At 40.2% G+C, this 20,496-nt stretch overlaps 1 protein-coding gene across 1 annotated transcript in view; it reads left to right on the top strand.

Moving 5' to 3' along the window:
* Positions 1-12,980: 12,980 nt before the first annotated feature.
* Positions 12,981-20,496, top strand: part of LOC125936876 (sulfotransferase 1C1) — a 29,109-nt gene continuing 21,593 nt past the window's right edge. Inside the window, exons 1-2 of the mRNA XM_049651233.1 lie at positions 12,981-13,152; positions 15,362-15,490. Of these exons, the coding sequence (XP_049507190.1) occupies positions 12,981-13,152; positions 15,362-15,490 (301 nt within the window). The remainder of the gene's footprint in view (positions 13,153-15,361; positions 15,491-20,496) is intronic.

The following is a 20,496-nucleotide window of genomic DNA, read 5'->3' as shown; positions in this document are numbered from 1 at the left end:
TTTTTTTGGGACAGAGAGAGACAGAGCATGAACGGGGGAGGGGCAGAGAGAGAGGGAGACACAGAATCGGAAACAGGCTCCAGGCTCCGAGCCATCAGCCCAGAGCCTGACGCGGGGCTCGAACTCACGGACCGCGAGATCATGACCTGGCTGAAGTCGGACGCTTAACCGACTGCGCCACCCAGGCGCCCCTAATTTTGTTTTTGAAAAGCATCTACGAATCTACAAATGCTAAAGAAAATATGTGTAGTGGCTCTGGGTGTGCATGAAACAGACTACATATCTCTGAAGAATCAAGTTTACTTGAACATTCTGGGTGGAGACAAAATATTGTTATATGAAACATTAATAGCTATATCACAAGGAAGAATGGAAAACTCATTTTAATTTTTTATACGAATTTATTTTCTTTTTTTTTATTTTTTTAATATATGAAATTTACTGTCAAATTGCTTTCCATACAACACCCAGTGCTCATCCCAAAAGGTGCCCTCCTCAATACCCATCACCCACCCTACCCTCCCTCCCACCCCCCATCAACCCTCAGTTTGTTCTCGGTTTTTAACAGTCTCTTATGCTTTGGCTCTCTCCCACTCTAACCTCTTTTTTTTTTCCTTCCCCTCCCCCATGGGTTTCTGTTATGTTTCTCAGGAGCCACATAAGAGTGAAACCATATGGTATCTGTCTTTCTCTGTATGGCTTATTTCACTTAGCATCACACTCTCCAGTTCCATCCACGTTGCTACAAAAGGCGATATTTCATTTTTTCTCATTGCCACGTAGTATTCCATTGTGTATATAAACCACAATTTCTTTATCCATTCATCAGTTGATGGACATTTAGGCTCTTTCCATAATTTGGCTATTGTTGAGAGTGCTGCTATAAACATTGGGGTACAAGTGCCCCTATGCATCAGTACTCCTGTATCCCTTGGATAAATTCCTAGCAGTGCTATTGCTGGGTCATAGGGTAGGTCTATTTTTAATTTTCTGAGGAACCTCCACACTGCTTTCCAGAGCGGCTGCACCAATTTGCATTCCCACCAACAGTGCAAGAGGGTTCCCGTTTCTCCACATCCTCTCCAGCATCTATAGTCTCCTGATTTCTTCATTTTGGCCACTCTGACTGGCGTGAGGTGATATCTGAGTGTGGTTTTGATTTGTATTTCCCTGATAAGGACCGACGTTGAACATCTTTTCATGTGCCTGTTGGCCATCCGGATGTCTTCTTTAGAGAAGTGTCTATTCATGTTTTCTGCCCATTTCTTCACTGGGTTATTTGTTTTTCGGGTGTGGAGTTTGATGAGCTCTTTATAGATTTTGGATACTAGCCCTTTGTCCGATATGTCATTTGCAAATATCTTTTCCCATTCCGTTGGTTGCCTTTTAGTTTTGTTCGTTGTTTCCTTTGCTGTGCAGAAGCTTTTTATCTTCATAAGGTCCCAGTAATTCACTTTTGCTTTTAATTCCCTTGCCTTTGGGGATGTGTCAAGTAAGAGATTGCTACGGCTGAGGTCAGAGAGGTCTTTTCCTGCTTTCTCCTCTAAGGTTTTGATGGTTTCCTGTCTCACATTCAGGTCCTTTATCCATTTTGAGTTTATTTTTGTGAATGGTGTGAGAAAGTGGTCTAGTTTCAACCTTCTGCATGTTGCTGTCCAGTTCTCCCAGCACCATTTGTTAAAGAGACTGTCTTTTTTCCATTGGAAGTTCTTCCCTGCTTTGTCAAAGATTAGTTGGCCATACGTTTGTGGGTCTAGTTCTGGGGTTTCTATTCTATTCCATTGGTCTATGTGTCTGTTTTTATGCCAATACCATGCTGTCTTGAGGATGACAGCTTTGTAGTAGAGGCTAAAGTCTGGGATTGTGATGCCTCCTGCTTTGGTCTTCTTCTTCAAAATTACTTTGGCTATTCGGGGCCTTTTGTGGTTCCATATGAATTTTAGGATTGCTTGTTCTAGTTTCGAGAAGAATGCTGGTGCAATTTTGATTGGGATTGCATTGAATGTGTAGATAGCTTTGGGTAGTATTGACATTTTGACAATATTTATTCTTCCAATCCATGAGCACGGAATGTCTTTCCATTTCTTTATATCTTCTTCAATTTCCTTCATAAGCTTTCTATAGTTTTCAGCATACAGATCTTTTACATCTTTGGTTAGATTTATTCCTAGGTATTTTATGCTTCTTGGTGCAATTGTGAATGGGATCAGTTTCTTTATTTGTCTTTCTGTTGCTTCATTGTTAGTGTATAAGAATGCAACTGATTTCTGTACATTGATTTTGTATCCTGCAACTTTGCTGAATTCATGTATCAGTTCTAGCAGACTTTTGGTGGAGTCTATCGGATTTTCCATGTATAATATCATGTCATCGGCAAAAAGCGAAAGCTTGACTTCATCTTTGCCAATTTTGATGCCTTTGATTTCCTTTTGTTGTCTGATTGCTGATGCTAGAACTTCCAGCACTATGTTAAACAACAGCGGTGAGAGTGGGCATCCTTGTCGTGTTCCTGATCTCAGGGAAAAAGCTCTCAGTTTTTCCCCATTGAGGATGATGTTAGCTGTGGGTTTTTCATAAATGGCTTTTATGATCTTTAAGTATGTTCCTTCTATCCCGACTTTCTCAAGGGTTTTTATTAAGAAAGGGTGCTGGATTTTGTCAAAGGCCTTTTCTGCATCGATTGACAGGATCATATGGTTCTTCTCTTTTTTTTTTTGTTAATGTGATGTATCACGTTGATCGATTTGCGAATGTTGAACCAGCCCTGCATCCCAGGAATGAATCCCACTTGATCATGGTGAATAATTCTTCTTATATGCTGTTGAATTCGATTTGCTAGTATCTTATTGAGAATTTTTGCATCCATATTCATCAGGGATGTTGGCCTGTAGTTCTCTTTTTTTACTGGGTCTCTGTCTGGTTTAGGAATCAAAGTAATACTGGCTTCATAGAATGAGTCTGGAAGTTTTCCTTCCCTTTCTATTTCTTGGAATAGCTTGAGAAGGATAGGTATTATCTCTGCTTTAAACGTCTGGTAGAACTCCCCTGGGAAGCCATCTGGTCCTGGACTCTTATTTGTTGGGAGATTTTTGATGACTGTTTCAATTTCTTCGCTGGTTATGGGTCTGTTCAAGCTTTCTATTTCCTCCTGATTGAGTTTTGGAAGAGTGTGGGTGTTTAGGAATTTGTCCATTTCTTCCAGGTTGTCCAATTTGTTGGCATATAATTTTTCATAGTATTCCCTGATAATTGTTTGTATCTCTGAGGGATTGGTTGTAATAATTCCATTTTCATTCATGATTTTATCTATTTGGTTCATCTCCCTTTTCTTTTTGAGAAGCCTGGCTAGAGGTTTGTCAATTTTGTTTATTTTTTCAAAAAACCAACTCTTGGTTTCGTTGATCTGCTCTACATTTTTTTTAGATTCTATATTGTTTATTTCTGCTCTGATCTTTATTATTTCTCTTCTTCTGCTGGGTTTAGGCTGCCTTTGCTGTTCTGCTTCTATTTCCTTTAGGTGTGCTGTTAGATTTTGTATTTGGGATTTTTCTTGTTTCTTGAGAGAGGCCTAGATTGCAATGTATTTTCCTCTCAGGACTGCCTTCGCTGCGTCCCAAAGCGTTGGATTCTTGTATTTTCATTTTCATTTGTTTCCATATATTTTTTAATTTCTTCTCTAATTGCCTGGTTGACCCACTCATTCGTTAGTAGGGTGTTCTTTAACCTCCATGCTTTTGGAGGTTTTCCAGACTTTTTCCTGTGGTTGATTTCAAGCTTCATAGCATTGTGGTCTGAAAGTATGCATGGTATAATTTCAATTCTTGTAAACTTATGAAGGGCTGTTTTGTGACCCAGTATATGGTCTATCTTGGAGAATGTTCCATGTGCACTCGAGAAGAAAGTATATTCTGTTGCTTTGGGATGCAGAGTTCTAAATATATCTGTCAAGTCCATCTGATCCAATGTATCATTCAGGGCCCTTGTTTCTTTATTGACTGTGTGTCTAGATGATCTATCCATTTCTGTAAGTGGGGTGTTAAAGTCCCCTGCAATGACCACATTCTTATCAATAAGGTTGCTTATGTTTATGAGTAATTGTTTTATATATCTGGGGGCTCCGGTATTCGGCGCATAGACATTTATAATTGTTAGCTCTTCCTGATGGATAGACCCTGTGATTATTATATAATGCCCTTCTTCATCTCTTGTGACAGCCTTTAATTTAAAGTCTAGTTTGTCTGATATAAGTATGGCTACTCCAGCTTTCTTTTCACTTCCAGTAGCATGATAAATAGTTCTCCATCCCCTCACTCTCAATCTAAAGGTGTCCTCAGATCTAAAATGAGTCTCTTGTAGACAGCAAATAGATGGGTCTTGTTTTTTTATCCATTCTGATACCCTATGTCTTTTGGTTGGCGCATTTAATCCATTTACATTCAGTGTTATTATAGAAAGATACGGGTTTAGAGTCATTGTGATATCTGTATGTTTTATGCTTGTAGTGATGTCTCTGGTGCTTTGTCTCACAGGATCCCCCTTAGGATCTCTTGTAGGGCTGGCTTAGTGGTGACAAATTCCTTCAGTTTTTGTTTGTTTGGGAAGACCTTTATCTCTCCTTCTATTCTAAATGACAGACTTGCTGGATAAAAGATTCTCGGCTGCATATTTTTTCTGTTTAGCACACTGAAGATATCGTGTCAAGCCTTTCTGGCCTGCCAAGTTTCAAAAGAGAGATCAGTGACGAGTCTTATAGGTCTCCCTTTATATGTGAGGGCACGTTTATCCCTTGCTGCTTTCAGAATTTTCTCTTTATCCTTGTATTTTGCCAGTTTCACTACGATATGTCATGCAGAAGATCGATTCAAGTTATGTCTGAAGGGAGTTCTCTGTGCCTCTTGGATTTCAATGCCTTTTTCCTTCTCCAGTTCAGGGAAGTTCTCAGCTATAATTTCTTCAAGTACCCCTTCAGCACCTTTCCCTCTCTCTTCCTCCTCTGGGATACCAATTATGCGTATATTATTTCTTTTTAGTGTATCACTTAGTTCTCTAATTTTCCCCTCATACTCCTGGATTTTTTTATCTCTCTTTCTCTCAGCTTCCTCTTTTTCCATAACTTTATCTTCTAGTTCACCTATTCTCTCCTCTGCCTCTTCAATCCGAGCTGTCATCGTTTCCATTTTGTTTTGCATTTCATTTAAAGTGCTTTTCAGTTCCTCGTGACTGTTCCTTAGTCCCTTGATCTCTGTGGCAAGAGATTCTCTGCTGTCCTCTATACTGTTTTCAAGCCCAGTGATTAATTTTATGACTATTATTCTAAATTCACTTTCTGTTATATTATTTAAATCCTTTTGATCAGTTCATTAGCTGTTGTTATTTCCTGGAGATTCTTCTGAGGGGAATTCTTCCATTTGGTCATTTTGGATAGTCCCTGGAGTGGTGAGGACCTGCAGGGCACTTCCCCTGTGCTGTGGTGTATAACTGGAGTTGGTGGGCGGGGCCACAGTCCAACCTGATGTCTGCCCCCAGCCCACCGCTGGGGCCACAGTCAGACTGGTGTGTGCCTTCTCTTCCCCTCTCCTAGGTGTGGGATTCACTGTGGGGTGGCGTGGCCCATCTGGGCTACTTGCACACTGCCAGGCTTGTGGTGCTAGGGATCTGGCGTATTAGCTGGGGTGGGTAGGCAAGGTGCACGGGGGTAGAGGGGCAGGCTTAGCTCGCTTCTCCTTAGGTGATCCACTTCAGGAGGGGCCCTGTGGCAGCGGGAGGGAGTCAGATCCGCTGCCGGAGGTTTGGCTCTGCAGAAGCACAGAGTTGGGTGTTTGCGCGCTGAGCGAGCAAGTTCCCTGGCAGGAACTGGTTCTCTTTGGGATTTTGGCTGGGGGATGGGCGGGGGAGATGGCGCTGGCGAGCGCCTTTGTTCCCCGCCAAGCTGAGCTCTGCCGTCTGGGGGCTCAGCAGCTCTCCCTCCCTTTGTCATCCAGCCTTCCCGCTTTCTGAGCAGAGCTGTTAACTTATGACCTCCCAGACGCTAAGTTGCGCTTGATGTTGGAACACAGTCCGTCAGGCCCCTCCACTTTTGCCAGCCAGACTCAGGCTCTGCTTGGCCAGTGAGCCGCCCCTCCGCCCCGGCTCCCTCCCACCAGTCCGTGGAGCGTGCACCGCCTCGCCACCCTTACTACCCTCTTCCGTGGGCCTCTCATCTGCGCTTGGCTCTGGAGACTCCGTTCTGCTAATCCTCTGGCGGTTTTCTGGGTTATTTAGGCAGGTGTGGGTGGAATCTAAGTGATCAGCAGGATTTGCGGTGAGCCCAGCCGTCCTCCTACGCCGCCATCTTCCTCCAATCTTTCAAGAATTTATTTTCTAAAGTGATTTTAGGTTCACAGAAAAATTGAGAGGATTGTATAGAGATTCTTTGTATATCCCCTCCCAGTGTATGCCTAGCTTCCGCATCATGGATATTTCCCACCAAAGACTGAATTCCAGTTCAAGATTACAATGTAGGAAGATCCTGAACTCAACCTCCTCTCACAAACTCACTGAGTCTATAGCCACATATGGAACAATTTCCTGAATAAAAAACCTAAAGGCTGACTGAGCAACAGCTATGGATTGGGCAAATGGGAAGACCACATTGAAGTAGGTAGAGAGACTGGGAGAAAATCTCACCAAAAATCCTACCTTTGGTGCTGCAACTCACAGCTGGGAGGAAAATCAAAACCCACAGTTTCTCCCTGAAGAGCCCACATTGAGCACCCCAACTTTTAAGGTATACACCTGAGAAATGGGTCTCTAAAACATCTAACTTTGAAAACCAAGGAAGCTCATGTCCCAAGACCCCTAAGACTATATATAGCAAACCGAGAAACAGCTCTTAAGGGGCTCATGTGCTCAGACTCCCCGCCCCAGGGCTCAACACAGAGGCAGCTGACCACTCCCAGACTTAAAGTGAAGGAGGCTCACCTGTTTAATGACACCAAATAGCAAGTGATGGTGAGGATTGTGCACTGTTGATGGGAAGGTAAATTGGTGCAGCCATTATGAAAACAGTATGGAAATTTCTCACAAAATTAAAAATCCATCTACTATATGATCCAACAATTCTACTTTTGTGTATTTAATGAAGAACATGAAAACACTAATTAAAAAAAAATACATGCACCCCCAATGTCACTGCAGCATTATTTACAATAGCCAAGATATGGAAACAACCTAAGTGTTCTTCAATGAATAAATTGACAAGGGATTTGTGGTGTACATATACAATGGAATATTATTCAGCCATTAAAAAAAGGGGGGGTGCCTGGGCAACTCAGTAGGTTTAACGTCTGACTTTGGCTCAGGTCAAGATCTAATGGTTCATGAGTTTGAGTCCCACATCGGGCTCACTGCTGTCAGTGTGGAGCCTGCTTCAGATCCTATGTCCCCCCTCTCTGCCCTTCCCCCTCTCACACACATGTGCCCACACATATGTGTTGTCTCTCTCTCTCTCCCTCTGTGTCAAAAATAATAAACATTAAAAACAAAACATAAACAAAAAAAGAATAAGGGGCACCTGTCTGGCTCAGTTGGTAGAGCGTTTGAAGTTCACGAGGTTAGGAGTTCAAGCCCCACATTGGGTGTAGAGATTACTTAAAAAAATAATGAAATATTGCCATTTGCAACCATATGGATGTACCTCAAAGGCATTATTCTAACTGAAATAAATCTGACAGAGAAAGACAAATACTGTATGATCTCTCTTCTATGTGAAATCCAGAAAAAAATATACATGTATTTTTTAAAGTAAGCTCATAGATACAGAAAACAGATTGGTGGTTGTCAGAGGTGAGGAGAGGTAAGGAGAAAGTGTTATGAGAAATGGGTGAACTGTTTTGGTTACATAAAATAAATTTTTAAAAAATATCCTCCCCCAAAAAAGAAATAAAATAAAACAGCTATTTTAAAAATACTCCATATCTTCAAAAAGGTAGAGGAAAGTGTGATCATGGTGGCAGAGATATGTAAGATATATAAAAGACCCAATTAAACTTCCAGAGATGAAAAAAAGAAACAACATCAAATATGGACAACACTATGAACAGGATAAGCAACAGACTGGACAGTGCTAAAGAAAAGATTAGTAAACTTGGAGGTGTAACAAAATAGAAATTATTCAAAATGAAACACAGAAGATTAGGGGAAAAATAGAATGAAGCATCATTAAACTATGGGACATTGTGGGGGTGCCTGAGTGGCTCAGTCGGTTAAGCATCTGACTTCGGCTCAGGTCATGATCTCACAGCTCATGAGTTCAAGCCCCGCATCAGGCTCTGTGCTGACAGCACAGAGCCTGGAGCCTTTTTCAGATTCTGTGTCTCCCTACCTCTCTGCCCTTCCCCCACTCACACTCTGTCACTCCTTCAAAAATAAATAAACATTTAAAAATAAAAATAAAAAAACTGTGGGACATTGTGCAGTCTAACAAATGTGTAGTGTGAGTCTCAAAATGGGAGGAGAAAGATGAGGAATGGAATAAACTTGAAGTAATAACCAAAATTTTCATAATTGGATGAAAAGTATAAACTCACAGATCCAAGAAGCCCAAATAAATCTCAAGCAAAAGAAACATGAGGTAAAACACATGAATGCACAATAAAATGAAATTGTTGAGGGCCAGAAACAAAAAGAACATATTAAGAGCCATCCAAGAAACAAGATGCAGTACAGAGAAACAGAGATGAGCCAGAGTACATGGAACAACATCCTGAAAGTACTGAAAGACAAAAACATGCACCTACAATTCCAGACCCAGCAAAAAGCTTCCAAAAATGAAGTCAAAATAAAAACACTTGTTGACATAGAAAAGCTGAGAGAATTACCAGCAGACCAGTCGAAGAAATGGAGAAACAGAAAACGAAGTTCTTCTGGTAAACGATAACCGGTCAGAAATGTAGGTCTCCACAAAGAATGAGGAGCACTAGAAATGGTAAATATGTGGGTAAATATAAAAGGCATTTCTCATAATTTAAAAAATATTTAAAATAAAGATGTCTGTTGAAAGCAAAAGATAACAACAAGGTATTGTAGGGTCTATAATGTACGTGGAGGTAAATATGAATGGCAACCAAGCACAAAGGCTGAGTGGAAACAAAAAGAAGTATGTGCTATTACCATCTTTATACTATATATGAATTAGTATAATGTTACATAGGGTAGAATGTGATGAATTAAAACATGTATACTGTGAACTCCAGAGCAATCATTTAAAAACAAAAACAACTATATATCACTAATAAGCAGATAAAGAAGATAAAATAAAATTATAAAAAGTATTCTAATTAATCCAAAAGAGGGTAGGACAAGAAAAACAGCAAAGAACAGATGAGACAAATAGAAAACACATAGAAAAGTGGTACATTTAAACTCAACCATATCAATAATCACAGCAAATGAAAATGATCTAAACACACAATTTAAAGGCATAAATAGTCAAAGGCAAGCATTAACCTAACACCAAAACCAGATGAAGACATTTCAATTAAAGAATAACAACTACAGTCTACACACCAATATTCCTTGCAAACATGGATTCAAATATTCTACCAAATCCAACCCAACAATTGACAAAAATGGTAATATGTCATGACCAAGTAGGATTTATCCCAAGGATGCAAAGTTGGTTTAACATTTGAAAATCAAACAATGTAGTTCACAATTTTTTATAGACTTAAAAAGAAAAATTTGTGTAATGGTCTCAGTAAATGCAGAATAATAATTTGACAAAATTCTATATCCATTTATGCTAAAACTCTCATCAAACTCATCAAACTAGGAATAGAAGGGAACTTCATTTAACTAATAAAGGGCATTACAGAAAACCTATAGCTAATGTCATACTTGAAGACGAAAGATGGAATGCTTTACTCCCAAAATTGGAACAAGACCAGGGGGTTTGTTTTTACCACTTCTGTTCAACATTTTACTAGAAGTCATAGCTAATGCAATAAGGCAATGGGAAGAAAACAAGTAATATTGTTTTTCTGAAGGAACCAATAAGTAACCCTGTAGAACTAATTAAGTGAATTTAGCAGGATTGCAGAATACAGATCAATACACAAAAATCAATTGTATTTCCATTTACCAGGAACAATCAGAAATTGAATTTTTTAAAATACCACTCATGAATAACACTAAAAAATTTTTTTGAAAAATCCCCCACCAGAGTGTCACATTTGTTACTATTGATGAACCTGCATCAGTATGTCATAATCATCCCAAATTCATAGTTTACATTAGGTTTCTCTCTTGGTGCTGTCTTATCTATGGGTTTGGACAAATGTATAATGACATGTGTCCATCATTATAGTATTATACAGAGTATCTAAAGACAGTCTCTGCTGCACTTATTCTTCCCTCCCTCCCCCCAACCCCTGGCAACCACTGATCTTTTTGCTGTCTCCATGGTTTTACCTTTTCCAGAATGGCAGGTGGTTGTAATCATACAGTATAAAGTCTTTTCAGATTGACTTCTTTCACTTAGTAGTATGCACTTAAGTTTCTGCCATGTCTTTTCATGGCTTAATAGCTCACATCTTTTTAGTTATGAACAATATTCCACTGCAACTCATTTAATCATTAAGACAAAAGAAAGTTCTCCAAAATTGTTTCATTTGCTTCAGTATGCTTTAGGGTACACTTCCACCTGTCTCTTCTCCTCCACCCCCAATATTCATCTCCTCTGACTTTAGGGACATTAATTCCTGGAAAAGTACTGTAATTGCTGCTTTAGAAGTGGAGAGCAGTGTCCTAAAAAGGTGGTTGTCACACTTGTTCTAGGCATCCCAGAGCCCTTTCTTCAAAACAAAATGTATCTGGAAACCCAAAATAGAAGATAGGTAAATGCAAACCTGCCCCATCCAAATGGAAGAACAAGACCCAGAGCCCATCTGCTGGAGAACCACAAGCTCCCAGGCCTCCCCTGCAGTCACAAAGGCATCCCAAGTGATCCAGAAGCATCTATTGCTGCCTGAAAATAGCTAGGAGAGGGATGGAGGAGGGACAGACCAGTTGGAATGACAGACCTGGATGTGGTGTGCCATGCCTGCATGAAGACCCCCAAGGTAGAGAACAGGTGAAGGGAAATGCCACAGTCAAGCTCTGTCAAGAGTGCAATTGCATATTCTGCTTGATCACTTTAAATTTTAGGATTGAGGGAAGAGATCTCAGGAAGCAAAAACCTCCTTGTGAATGGAGTGGTCATGATTTTATCTGACTTTCAGCTAAAGAAAATGTTAAATTAGATATGCAGTTAAGTCAGAGGCAACTTGGAGTTACAGCCTGATCCCCTCATGCTACAGATGAGAAAGCAAAACTGAGAATTAAGATTAAAACAGTAGATCACAGAATATCAAGGGCATATGTGTAAATGTTTTCCACTTACAAAGGCTTCTTCAACCTAGTTAATAAGATTCCACGAAATATTTTAAATTACATTTATTCTTTTTAAGTTCTTTTGTTGTCTGACAATAACAAAATAGGAAGAAATCCTAATTACTTCATTAAATCTCACAAATCTAGCAAAATTAAGCTTTGAATTGACTCTTAAATTCTCTTAAACATTTCTCATAAACAAAGTAAAATTGCCTAAACTTTCAGCCTAAAATCCCAAGTCTAAACATTAAAATAATAACATATTAACTTCTTTTTTTAATTTTTTTAACATTTTATTTATTTGTGAGAGAGAGAGAGAGAGAGAGAGAGAGAGTGCAAGCAGAGAGACAGGAAGACGCAGAATCCAAAGCAGGCTCAAGGCTCTGAGCTGTCAGCACAGAGCCCAACACGGGGCTCGAACTCACAAACTGTGAGATCATGACCCGAGCCGAAGTTGGGCACTTAACCGACTAGGCCACCCAGACACCCCAATAACATTTTAACTTCTAATTGCAAGGCTTATCTGTTGGATATTCCAGTATGTCAAAGTTTCTTCTACATAATAAGTACTTACTAAGTGTGCCAAGATTATTCTTAAACTTAAAACTAGTAATGCTGTGGTTTGATTTAGTGTGCTACATTTCTATAATAGATGTAGGATTTCAAGAAACTGAAATAAGTTATCTGCAAAGGGAACAGCTGTGGCATCCCAAGCCAGTGGGGGTTACTCCCCCAAGCAAACTGAGGTTACCTTCTCAGCTGGCAAATGTTGCTCTTCAGCCAGAGATTTGGGGCAGGGAGTGATACCTGGAGCTGTAGACCTGCAGGGAGACTTTCGTGTAATGCAGACCTGACACACTGAGATCCCTTTCTGCCCCACCCGCTCTATGACTCTGGTCAGATCTAGAGCTGTCTAGGTCAGACGTGATTTCACCGACCCAATTATCCCAAGTGCTGATTCTGTTCTTGCCCTCTCTTGTTGCTCAAACTTGACAAGGGCCTGTGAACCCAGTGGCCTTCTGCCCTGGTCCCCTCTTGTCACTCAGGCCTCAGACAAGCCATCTCTGATGAGCTCCTTGAAACCCATGCAGTCTAGCTGATTTCCCAGTGTGCTTTCCTCTGAAATATGTTCCTGTCTTCACCATCCTGATGCTCTAAAACAAAGCTATTGAAAATGCTTTCTGGCTCCACCATGACTTCTCTTACTTAAGTTAACATTAAGCATAGTAATGAATGCCCACCATGTCTCTCCTTTCTTTCTTTCTTTTTTTTACGTTTATTTTACTTTTGAGAGAGAGAGTACATGTGGGTAGGGGCAGAGAGAGAGGGAGACACAGAATCTGAAGCAGGCTCCAGGCTCTGAGCTGTCAGCACAGAGCCTGATGGGGGCTCAAACTCACAGACCGAGAGGTTATGAACTGAGCCAAAGTCAGACCCTTAACTGACTGAGGCACCCAAGTGCCCTTCTCCTAACTTTCTCAGAGAATATTTTCTTGACAGGAATGACTGTTCTAAGCTGACACAAGCACACTTTTCTTTTATGCATCTGTCTCATAAGTCTATGTAGAAAGATGTCCCTGGAGGAAATGAAAGATCTTCAGCTGGGGGAAAAATACATACAACCAGAAACCAAGGAAGTGAATGGAATCCTTGTGACCAAGACGATGAGTGAAAATTGGGACAACATCTGGAATTTCCAAGCAAGACCTGATGATCTCCTCATTGCATCCTATGCCAAGGCAGGTAGGTTTGCAAAACTGGAAGTGGGGAGGCCAGCTATAGAGGAGCAGGGGCCTCCTGATTTTAAAAAATGCAGATTTTCTCCAGGCCTGGCCCCAGGAAAAATGAAACCAGACTTGTTTCTGGGCTCCAATCCCCTAGGATCCAAGGTTCTCCTGTTTTCTTAGGTCTCTGATGGAGAAAGAGATTGCCAGAATCCCAAATCTTCAAAGGACTGAATGAATTATTTAAAAGCAGAGTCTGAGAAATTGCACAGAAGTTATGACAGTTATCTTGCCAACCCAGCCACTCCTGGTTCCCATCCACGAGGAAATCCTGGAGTGACAGCACCCCTTGCCCATAAAAAACATCTCTTAGTGGGGGACACTGATGTGGAAATGAGGGCTTTCACCCCAATATGAAATGTTCTGATAGTACTGGGTCCAAACCCCAAGCACAGTGGGAAGAATCTGGAGGAGGGGAGATGATACTTACCAGGACCTCATAAAATGAAGAGGAGGTTGTGACAAAAGTGAAGGTCTGAAAAGGCAAGTGTTCCCAGGCTTGTACAGGGGTGGAAGAATCCTAACTGGGGAAGCTCCAGGAATGACTGATGATCCCCCTGCATTACCTGTGCTTATAATGTCAAGTGACGGAGTGAGGCATGGAAGTTGAAGCTGTAGCCAGTTTGGGAAAGTCTCAGTGACCATTTGACTCACCAAGAGGGACTCTAGGTATTCATAACCAGAAAGAACTCAGAAAATAGTCTGGTCACTACAGTTCTTCAAACCTTCATTAGACTGTTCCTGTCCTCTCTGGCTGGGAATTCCCTCCTTAACCTCACTCTGTTCTCATGATTAAGCATTACTTAAACTAGAGAAGGGTCTTCCTGTCATCAGGGTTCAGTTGTTTCAAGAATCTCCTTCTCTGTCTGATTTGCACAGGACATTTCTCCTGCCCAGAACTGAATTTGAATTTGCATTGCACCTCAGAGCAGAAATGTTTTTCAGCTCACCTTTGAAATTATGCAGTCAGTCCCAAAGCCCCTCATAAGACAGTCCCCAAGTCTCCAGCCTTATTCCCTCACCTTCCCTACCACCTCCTACCCACTGTGAGCCTGCTTATACTTCCCAGTGAGGAAATGTGACTCTATCTTGCTCCTGAGGCTCCCTGCCTGGGATGCCCTGGCTTCTTAATGTGAATGGACCTTCAGTCCTACTTGACTCTACACTCCAAAGCCATCTCAGCTGAGACTTACTGACCTCTTCCACAGCAAGTTGGATCTTCTCCTCTGTAGACCAGTCCTCTAGCCCTTTGCACATCCTTTCTGGCTTTTACTATATACTGTTCATCTTCTAGTTATCTGTGTATATGTCATATGTATCAGTAAGGAGCAGGTTTTGCTAAAAGCCAGAAAGACACAAATACTTCTTATGTAAAGAGGAAAATGGGTATCTGATGGACAATGAGCACAGTCTGCCTCTTTGCCTATCTATATGTCTATGTCCACTCCTCTTCTGTGTCTATTTGGATTCAATTTGGCCAGAAGTGTCAAAAACCCAAAATAACACAAAAGAAAAAGCAGTCTGGAGAATTAGTAGTCAGTTATGAAATGGTGGCTGCCTTGATCATCAAAGACCTGGGCTTTTTCTAACTTTCTGCTGCACCATCTCCAGGTGTAGCTTTTGGTTTTATTGTCCAATCTGACTCCTGGAGCTCTAGCTATCACATGCGCATTCCAAAAAGCAGCAAGAAGGTAAGAAGGGAGGAGTAAGGCCATGTCCCTTCCCTTTAAAGACAACTTCCCAAAATGACATGGCCACATCATGCAAGAAAAATATTACCTTTGAGGCAAGTAGCTATATGCCCAGCTAAAAATTAAGGATCTATTAACTTGAGAAAGAAAGGAAGAATGGATATAAGCTAGGCAAAAAGCAGTCATTGTCCTATCTTATCACCTCCAAAAAGATTGTAAATGTCATAGGACAGGGAGGGTGGCTAATTCATCTCTGTATGTCCCTACATTCACTTGATTCAGGATTCATTCACTCAGACTACATTTACCAGGTGCAAAGCCCTATGCAAGGCACTGGGAATTAAAGAGAATAAGGTAAGTAAGCTGATTCTGTTTAACACTCAGCAAATGTAAATTTTACTGAATACATAAATAATCAAGGAAATGAATTGAACTGTGCAGTGAGTGGATGGAACTGACAATCAGTATTGCCTCTAGGTACAACCTGGACACAGGAGATTGTGGACATGATCCAAAATGACGGAGATGTGCAGAAGTGCCAACGGGCCAACACCTTTGACCGGCATCCTTTCATTGAGTGGACTCTACCCCCACCCTTCAACTCAGGTAAGTGCCCAAATAAGGCCTATGATGTTGTAGCTAAGACCCATGACTACTGTGTTAGGTGAGTTTGCATCCGAGAATAAAATTATTTCTACAATCAACCTTCTGGAAAATATTTCAAGGTTACTGGGGAAAAGGTTACAATCAAAGTACTCACTTCAATTGAGAAATAATACTCTTAAATTCTTCTTCTAAAATATATGATTGGGGAGGAGCCAAGATGGCAGAACAGCATGGAAGTTTTATTTTGCACCTCGTGTCCATGAAATACAGCCAGATCAATACTAAACCATCCTGAACACCTAGAAAACTTATTTGAGAATTAACACAACAATCTGCATAACCTGAACCAGAGAACTCAGCAGGTATATGGTGTGGAGAGGTGAACTGGGGAGAGAGAAGCCATGGAGAGCAGGGAGCTGTTTTTGCTTGAGGAGAGAGGACAGAAATGGGGGGAGAGTACAGGAAAGACACCCCCCGCCCCAAGCAGCTGGAGAGAAAGTGGAAAAGTGGAAACAGCTGCAGGAACTGAACTAAAAAGGGAGAAAGGAGAAAGGAGAGGGTTTAAATTCCATTGAGACTCTATAAACAGGGGGAGTGCAGAGTCTGAAACTCTGCAGCTCAATACCTGGCAGTGCTTTGGTGGGAAGGGCAAATTCCCAGGAGCAGAGTGAGGTCTGGGGATCGTCAGGCCACATGAGGAAAGGTGGTTCTCCTGCTGGAAGGACATTTGGAAGACGCTGTGTGGCCACCTGGTCCCAGCAGACCCTAGAGAACAACCACATTTGCTGCTGCTGGAACAAGGTCATTAAGGGTGAAGCCTGGTGCCAGATGTGTGTTGTGACTTTCCATAATCCCTGAAATGCTGCTGCTACATGATCATGTGAACTTTTTCTGGGGAAGGCTGACACCCAGCCCCAGTCTCTGGGCACTGGCAGCAGCTCGGTCCCACAAACGTTCCTGGGTGCAGCCAGCATCCGGCCATTGCTTGGTGAGACCCTCCTCCAGAGGGTCAAAGCTGCAGTCCCTCAGAAGCAAGGGGTCAGGAAACACAGCCACATCTGAGATAGAACTCAGGAGAGAGGTGCCACATGGCAACCTGATGGCGTGGTCACAGACAGTGTAAAAGCAGGCAGTAGATGGAAGCCAGAGACAAAGGATGGGTGCACAATTGCTGATTGGGGAGAACAGAGTTCTGATACTAGAGACTAGGTAGCTGGGTGGCATCATTTTCACCCCTCCCGTGCATGCGTGTACACATCTACAAGTGCCACAACAATCCACCCCAGTAAGCTAAGCAGCACCACCTACTGGAGAATGGAACCATTACACTAAGCCTAGCCCAATTGGGCCAATCTCGCTCTTCAGGAACACCACAACTCTCTCTGCCTGCTTAGTTTATGGACTATAAAGTGCTTCATAGTTTGACATCTAGGAGAAAATGATGTAATTTCAGTCGTATTTCAGTCGTTCACTGGTCCATCTATTCAATTTTCTTTTTTTTCCTTTTTCCTTTCTTTTCTTTTTCTTGTAAACAGAAAGAGAAAAAAATTATTTTTATTTTCCAGTTTTATTAAAAATATTTTTCTTTAACTTTTTTCTACTATATTTTTTTTACTTTTTTGTAAAATTTTTCAAATTCTATTCCATCATTTCATTTTATTATATTTCATTCTACTCATTTTTTCAAATTTTCAAATGTTTTTCTTTTTTTTCCCCCTCTCTTTTCTCTAATCTATCAAGCTTCTTTCAACAACCAGACCAAAACACACCTAGGGCCTAACATCATTTATTTGATTTGTGTGTCTGTGTGTGTGTGTGTGTGTGTGTGTGTTGTTTTTAATTTTTTAACTAAAAAATTTTTTTACCTTATTAATTCCTTTTCTTCCTTCAAAACGATGAAACGAGGGAATTCACCCCAAAAGAAAGAGCAGGAAGAAATGACAGCCAGGAACTTAATCAACACAGATACAAGCAAGATGTCTGAACCAGAATTTAGAATCACGATAATAAGAATACTAGCTGGGGTCAAAAATAGATTAGAATCCCTTTCTATGGAGATAAAAGAAGTAAAAGCTAGTCAAGATGAAATAAAATGCTATAACTGAGGTGCAATGTCGAATGGATGCCACGGTGGCAAGAATGGGTAAGGCAGAACAGTGAATCAGTGATATAGAGGACAAACATGGAGAATAATGAAGCAGAAAAAAAGAGGGAGACTAAGGCAAAAGGTCACGATTTAAGAATTAGAGAAATCAGTGACTCATTAAAAAGGAAAAACATCAGAATCATAGTCCCAGAAGATGAAGAGACAGAAAAAGGGGTAGAAGGTTATGTGAGCAAATCATAGCAAACAAAACTTTTCAAAAAAAAAGAAAAACTTTCCTAACCTGGGAAAGACACAGACATCAAAATCCAGGAAGCACAGAGGACTCCCATAAGATTCAAAAAGAATGAAATCCATTTGCAACTAAATGGATGGAACTAGAGGGTATAATGCTAAGCGAAATTAGTCAGTCAGAGAAAGATAAATATCATATGACTTCACTAATGTGAGGACTTTAAGATACAAAACAGATAAACATAAGGGAAGGGAAGCAAAAATAATATAAAAACAGGGAGGGGGACAAAACATAAGAGACTCTTAAATGTGGAGAACAAACAGAGGGTTACCAGATGGGAGGGGGATTGGGCTAAATGGGTAAAGGGCATTAAAGAATCTACTCCTGAGATCATTGATGCACTATATGCTAACTAACTTGGATGTAAATTTTTAAAAAGAAATTAAAAAAAAAGAAATTTTGTTAACAGAAAATCTAAAAATAAAATAAAATAAAATAAAATAAAATATGCAATTGGGTAACATCAGACAGCTTACTTCCTACTGGTGATTGGGAATTCAAGAGTGATCATTAATGTATAACACAGAGAAGGCAGGGTGAGGACTCCTAGCATCCAGTGATTAAGAACCATATTCCAGGGCACCTGGGTGGCTCAGTCGGTTGAGTGTCCGACTTCAGCTCAGGTCATGATCTCGTGGTCTGTGAGTTCGAGCCCCGCGTCGGGCTCTGTGCTGACAGCTCAGAGCCTGGAGCCTGTTTCAGATTCTGTGTCTCCCTCTCTCTCTGCCCCTCCCCCCACTCATGCCCTGTCTCTCTCTCTCTGTCAAAAATAAATAAACATTAAAAAAAAAAAAAGAACCATATTCCTCTGTGATTGTGCTCCTTTGGCATAGAGGATTATCTTCAAATATATTTCATCTATAACCAGTCAACCACAGAATCCAACAAAATTATATATAGCATCATTATCATTAACAAACAATTACACTTCACACCAAAGATACTAAGAAACAGCACACATACACAGATATCAAATGTAGGATTTAAGAAACAAAACAGATGAACATAGGGGAAGGGAAAAAAAGAAAGGGAAACAAACCATATGAGACTCAACCATAGAGAACAAACTAAGGGTTGATGGAGGTGAGGTGGGTGGGAGATGGGCTAAATGGGTGATGGATATTAAAGAGGGCACTTGCTGTGTTGAGCACTGGGTGTTATATGTAAGTGATGAATCACTAAATTCCACTCCCGAAACCATTATTACTCTATATGTTAACTAACTAGAATGTAAGTAAAAGTTTGAAAAAAAACCACAAAATTAAACTTACAAATTAAAAAAAAAAAAAAGGAAACAGCACACAGTCACAGACAGCACCCTTGAAGAGCTTGAAATCAGTTAAGAATAAAGGACATGTTTTTATAAAGTAAATAGTGGCAAATACTAGCTTTTGTAATAGATGACAACCCGATGATGAAAAGCCATAGACTTTGGAATCAAATAATCCAGCTTCAAATGTTTATCTGGGTGACATTGAGTAAATTATTAACTCTCAAGCCCAAATTATTTTTTTATTTTTAAAATAATACCTATTGAAAACCCATTATTGATTGGGTCAACTATTCTAGCACCATTAGTTGAAAAAAATATATCTTTTTTTCCCATTGAATAACCTTGGCCTCTTTTCCAAAATCAACTAACCATATATGTATAGGTATATTCTAGATTTTCTATTCTGTTCCTCTCCATTTTGTGTCTATCTCTATGCCAACACTACACCTTCTGCTTGCTGTAGCTTTATAAGCTTTGAAATTAGGTATTATAAATTCAGATTTCTTCTTTTTCAAAGTTGCTTTAGCTATTTTAGGATCTTTGTAAATTCTAGAATCAGGCTGTTAGTTTCTAGGAAAAAAATATCTTCCAATATTTGTTTGGGATTGTATTGAATCTATTGATCTGTTTGGGAAGAAGTATTACCCTAACAAAATCAGGATTTCTGATCTGGGAATGTGGTTCATCTCAATTATTTAGGCTTTGTTTAATTTCCCTTGCTGGTGTCTGGTACCTTCTATCACTTATGTCTGGCACATCTTCAATCAAATTTAACCCTAAAAATGTTTATTTAATGCTATTATAAATGGCATTTTTCTATTTTAATCTTTATTTGTTGCTGGTATACTGAAATATAATTGCTATTTGTATTGGACCTTGTATCCTGCATCCTAGCTTATTGACTCTAGTAACTTTTTTGTATATTCTATTGGGTTTTCTACATGAACCATCATGTGTTCTGTGAATAATGAATATTTTTCTTCTTCCTTTCCAGTCTGGATATCTGTTATTTTCTTGTCCTTGCTTTATTGCATTCCCTGGAACCTCCAGTGCAATGTCAAACAGAAATCATGAAAACAAACATCCTTGTCTTCTTCCTGATCTTAAGGGAAAAGCATCCAGGTCCTACCATCAAGTATGATGCTAGCTAAAGCTTTTTTGTAGATATTCTTTATCAGGGCAAAGAAGCTCCCTTCAATTCTTTATTTTCTCAGAGTCTTTAATCATAAATCACTGTTGAATTTTGTCAGTGTTCTTTGAGCTGGGGATTTAATCCATTCATTTTCAGCCATTCTCTGTTTATGACTATACATTTTTTCTCGATTGCTATTTTA

This window comes from Panthera uncia, assembly GCF_023721935.1.
Source record: "Panthera uncia isolate 11264 chromosome A3 unlocalized genomic scaffold, Puncia_PCG_1.0 HiC_scaffold_11, whole genome shotgun sequence".
Taxonomy (NCBI): domain Eukaryota; kingdom Metazoa; phylum Chordata; class Mammalia; order Carnivora; family Felidae; genus Panthera; species Panthera uncia.
Note: the sequence above shows the minus strand (reverse complement) of the source record. Positions and strands in the feature narration are given on the sequence as shown.